Genomic DNA, 5,474 nt, shown 5'->3' on the forward strand with positions numbered 1-5,474 from the left:
AAATCTATTTCACAATACGTTTCCAATCTAGAAAAAAAACATTGAATGCAAATGCTAGAAAACGATTAGTTTTAGCACCATGATGGGATGAGAGCAGAGATTTCTTTTTAAATTAAAATTAAAATTGAATAAAAATAAAAGAAAGATATATTAAAGGAGGTTAAATAGTTATTTTATATAGACCAGATGAAAAAAAAAAGGTGGACTAAAAGCGTGAACTCGAGTAAACCGTGAGGATCATTTCTGTATGCAACTCTAGTACGAATATATCATTTGAACGATATCATAGTACCTTTTACCAATTATTTGTCGACACTGAATTTGATAAATAATCTATACAGTAAATTTTGGTAATAAAATTTTCTAGAAAAAGAATAATGGTCAAAGATGACCGGTGGCGCCGGTCAACGGTTGATAAACAACTCTTCTTCTTTGAAGACGGTTTCTTCTTCATTCCTCCATTTTATTTCATCTCTCTCTCTCTCTCTCTCTCTCTCTCTCTCTCCTGAGGGAGCCGACGAACTCGCGAGGTGGGGGTAGTTTCAGGTCCTGTATTACTAAAATAAGGTTTCAAAATCGTTAGTATTTTTCTGTCAACTGCAGAAGAATTATTTCTGTTTCGGATTTCTTTCAAGCTTCTTCATAAATAGACATGGCGGTAAACTTCTCTCCTTCCACATGAATCGTTCTTCTTCTAATCTCTCTATGTTTTCTCATAGTAATTGCATTTTTGGTGAAATTTTTAATTAATATCTATGGATTCTTTGTATTGACCTGATTATGATGTCTACATAATACTCTTAATTAATCAACTACCCTGCTTCTAGATTTGGCAATATTGAGGTAGTTAGAGAAACAATTCGATTTGGCTTCAATGCGTAATCAGGTTTTGATTTTGATTTTGAAAAATACCAATTGAGTCATGAAAAGTCAAGAGTTGACTTTACTTCTGCGACGGGTGTTTTGTCAATGTCGCTGAAGAAATTTGTCGTTGATATCATTGTTTGAATCTAATGTTGAAGGGCTTATGATATGATTGAGAATTACTTAGAAATTTTACTTAGATCCTTGTTGATATTGATGATTTCCAAAATATATTGTTGCTGGGTTGACTTTGGTTGACGAACAGTAGTTCATGAGATATGTTAATGGTCGAACTTATCAACTTAAGAACAAGATTGAGGTTTATTGGCGTTAAACTGATGAAATTTTAGTGACAAATGGCTGATTGTTTATGAGAAATTTCAACATTTGAATGTTATTTCAAGTAAAAACTGATGTGAAATTTCAACAGCAGCGTCCAACTGTACCAAAATTCGGCAACTGGGAAAGCGAAGATAATGTTCCTTATACGGTTTACTTTGACAAAGCTCGGAAGGGTAAAACCGGTGGGAAGATGATCAATCCAAACGATCCACAAGAAAACCCTGAAATGTTCGCCGATAAAACCCCTCCGACGCCTCCTCGCTCCAGACCTCAACCGGAAGAACCTGTCGGCAGGCGTGCGGTTCGGCCGAGCAGGGAAGAGAATGAGTATCAACCACCTAATGATACCGCCGGCCGGAGAACCTCTGGTGGATCCGCCTATCAGCGCGGTGGTCAAGGGACGGCGGCAGGTCGTCCGGTGAAACAAAGTGCTGGATCTGAAAATAGTTTTGACCGGTCACCACTTCATCCCCATTATCAGGCAAAGGTCACCGCCGGAAAAGGTAGCGGATCTCCGGCGTATGAAGGAAAGAATTCTTATGATAGTAGCCATGGGACTCCCTCTAGGTCAAGAATGAAACCAGCTCGTGGCGAAGACTCTGTAAGCCTTTTGACTTTTGTTTCGCTTTAAATTTTTAAATAATTTGTTTTAAATTTACAATTTCATGTCAAATTGATGTTGAAAACTTGAAATATTAGTTGGTTTGACATCAAAAGTCAAAATATTTTACCTAATTCTACTTCTACCTATTACTATTACTTTTTATAGAAAAAGTATGTAATATGGATCTAGTGGGTAAACGTCATTTTCTTACATGACATAACTATTTCATGTAATGCAAGATTTGTGTGGGAGTTGCTAAATTTTAAAGGCAAATTCTATAACATAGTATTTTTTATTTTTTTTTATTGTATAAAAATGTTTTATATTAAAAAGACATTGTTGTAATTGAATAAAAAAAAGGATGAACTAAGCTAGTGTAATAAATTAATCAATGAAAGTTGGATGATGTTTCTGAACCTAATAGTAGCAATTTATGATTGACTCTTAGCCGGATAGAGGAGCTGCAGTTCCTAGGTTTGGTGAGTGGGATGAAAACAACCCTTCGTCTGCAGACAACTACACTCATATCTTCAACAAGGTACGCGAGGAACGTGTAACTGGATCACCCATGACTTCTGGTTCAGATGCAAGACCAAATTACAACATTCCACGTGACCAAAAACCCAATAATAAGGTATGATGTTTTCTTAATCATCTTTGCTTAATTTTTTTTATATGTTCCAACAATACATGGTTACAATGATTGTTTAAAACCTTGGGCTAAGGGGATGCATGCAGATTATGCTAGCAATCAATCCTTTTTCGATATATTTCATAGCGGCTCCACTATCTATTAAAGCAATAGTTTGTATATGTATTTCTTCATCTACGACTAACGTTACATATACACACCTTTTATTTATGCAACATAAATATTCGGTTTAATGTTGATCCTAATTCTTCAACGCTTGTTTCAAAAGTTGCTCTGGTTTTCCCCTTTATGAGGAAAATTATTGTGTAAAACAAAAATTATCTAATTCATAGTTAAATACAACACTTCGCGGAGTGAATGCATATGGCCCATGAATTCTCGGCTGTTGCAAAGTCTTTATCCAATTTAAGTCCAACCAAGCCCTCATATCTAATATAGATTTTTTAATAATAAATAATTTGCCAACTTTACTTCTCTTTTTTTGAATAGACCAAATTGCCGTCCATGATAAAAGAAATCGCAATTTGGGTTTTTATTTTATTTTATTTTGGGACACCTAAAATTATTTAATGTGCTATTTTAATATTTTATACCACAAATTTAATTATTTATATACTTCTATTAACGATCAAAATTGAAAGGGGCAACTCTTAATCTCTTATTCATGCCGGTTTCCATTTGGTTTGCTTATTTGTGATGCATTGTTTTGGGTTTCTTTTGTAGCAGTGCTTCTGCTTCCCATGGTCGAAGTGAGTAAAGATTTTGGAAGATTTGTTGTGAATAGCTCTAAAGGGCTAGATCTGTATATTCAGAGTTAGCTTCATATATGCATACATCACCACGTATTCTTTTCTTTCATATTTGCAAGTGTGATTTTGTTTTTCTTTTGGGTGCAATTGTTTTTGCGACATGAGGATTTAATTTAATTTTATATGTTTGGTTGTAACGAAACAAGTATATATTCTTTCATTTTGATGTTGGTTAGCCATTTTTGCATGGTAGTAAGGATGGAAACGGGCCTATTTTTTCCGGCCCCCGCTTCATCTTATTTCACACAGGGCAGGTACAAAGTGTTACAAACGGGTGTGAGACTGAGAATGATTGGATGTGTATGGCTCAAAACCTCGTTTCATTTCACTAGACTATAATGTATCCTATCAATGTTTTTACACCAATTTACGTTGTGTATAAAATTTCATCAATGATTATTTGCAAAAAGTGAAAGATGTACAAAAATGACCATTTTAATCACTTTATGTGAAATTTAACCACACTCGAAAGGTTATCTTGAATGGGTTATGAAAATAATAAGTATCATGCATTTTCTTGCACTAAGCCCTTCAATTAAGCATATTGATAAGTTAAAAAATTCATGAAATTTTAGATGTTGGGGCTGGGTTAAATGCTTGTGGATATGATCATGAATATGATCCGAAGTGCACAAAAACAAAACACGGATTTGCACCCGTCCTTAACTGTTCCCACACCTAAGGTTATGTATAGTAATAGAGAAATTAAATATCCTTCTACTTTTTTCTTCCTACAAATCTTCCTACCCAATTAAATGATGACATGTGTCACATTTAATGCTCATTTAATTATATTTTAATATACTAAAATGACATGCGTCATCATTTAATTAGGTAGGATGATTTGTACGAACACTCGTAGGAGGATATTTAATTTTCTCATACACGAAATTAAATATGATCCGAAGTGCACAAAAACAAAACACAGATTTGCACCCGTCCTTAACTGTTCCCACACCTAAGGTTATGTATAGTAATAGAGAAATTAAATATCCTCATACTTTTTTCTTCCTACAAATCTTCCTACCCAATTAAATGATGACATGTGTCACATTTAATGCTCATTTAATGATATTTTAATATACTAAAATGACATGTGTCATCATTTAATTAGGTATGATGATTTGTAGGAACACAAGTAGAAGGATATTTAATTTTCTCATACAAGAAATTAAATATGCTCCTACTTTTTCTTCCTATAAATCTTCCTATCCAATTAAATAATGACATGTATCACATTTAATGTTTATTTAATGATATTTTAATATACTAAAATGACATTTGTCATCATTTAATTAGGTAGGATGATATGTAGGAACACAAGTAGAAGAATATTTAATTTTCTCATACGAGAAGTTAAATATCATCCTATTTTTTCTTCCTACAAATCTTCCTATCCAATTAAATGATGACATGTGTCACATTTAATGCTCATTTAATGATATTTTAATATACTAAAATGACATGTGTCATCATTTAATTAGGTATGATGATTTGTAGGAACACAAGTGGGAGGATATTTAATTTTCTCATACAAGAAGTTAAATATCCTCCTACTTTTTCTTCCTACAAATCTTCCTACCCAATTAAATGATGACATGTGTCACATTTAATGCTCATTTAATGATATTTTAATATACTAAAATGACATGTGTCATCATTTAATTAGGTAGGATGATTTGTAGGAACACAAGTAGGAGGATATATAATTTTCTCATACTAATATATTAAAGAGTTATTGTTGTTCTGGCTTCAATACCATATGTGCCGTTAGGTTATGTATAGTAGTAATAGATCCAAGAGTTACTGTTCTTACTTCAATACGATAAGTGTCGGAGGTGTGGGCAGATATGTAACATCTGCAAAATTAGCCTATATAAGTTTTTGTCTTTTTAGCAAAAAATAAAATTTTGGTAAAATAAAATAAAATTAATATAAAAATAAATAATGAAAAAATAATAAATAAAAAATATATGAAAAATATAAGGATAGTAATAAACTAGAAGTTTAATAGAGTCAAACCGAAAAAAATATGATAAAATGGCTAACAAAATGAATTATGATAAATTAGTCAACATTCGTTGTACCTTCGGAATCCTATTCGATCCCCCAACTACCACCTCATCCACATATTTTTATTTATTTATTTGTTTTTTAATTTTTTTTGTTGCGTTTTTTCCATCACCCAAACATTTAACCACAA

The 5,474-nt window shown here is 32.6% G+C and overlaps 1 protein-coding gene across 3 annotated transcripts; it reads left to right on the plus strand.

Moving 5' to 3' along the window:
• The first annotated feature begins 453 nt into the window (after positions 1-453).
• Positions 454-3,446, plus strand: LOC145137148 (RPM1-interacting protein 4-like). Of its 3 annotated transcripts, none has more exons than XM_079071287.1 (4): positions 454-658; positions 1,295-1,807; positions 2,259-2,444; positions 3,186-3,446. In XM_079071287.1, the coding sequence occupies exons 1-4, from the start codon at positions 653-655 to the stop codon at positions 3,213-3,215; spliced, it is 735 nt and encodes a 244-aa protein (XP_078927413.1). In that variant the 5' UTR covers positions 454-652; the 3' UTR covers positions 3,216-3,446. The 3 variants fall into 3 exon arrangements, with proteins under 3 accessions (XP_078927413.1, XP_078927415.1, XP_078927414.1); XM_079071289.1 differs by having other exon boundaries at positions 1,298-1,807; XM_079071288.1 differs by having other exon boundaries at positions 455-658; positions 3,189-3,446.
• The last annotated feature ends 2,028 nt before the right edge of the window (positions 3,447-5,474 follow it).

Source organism: Lactuca virosa, chromosome 9, assembly GCF_052849685.1.
Source record: "Lactuca virosa cultivar CGN04683 chromosome 9, Lactuca_virosa_CGN04683_v6, whole genome shotgun sequence".
Taxonomy (NCBI): Eukaryota; Viridiplantae; Streptophyta; class Magnoliopsida; order Asterales; family Asteraceae; genus Lactuca; species Lactuca virosa.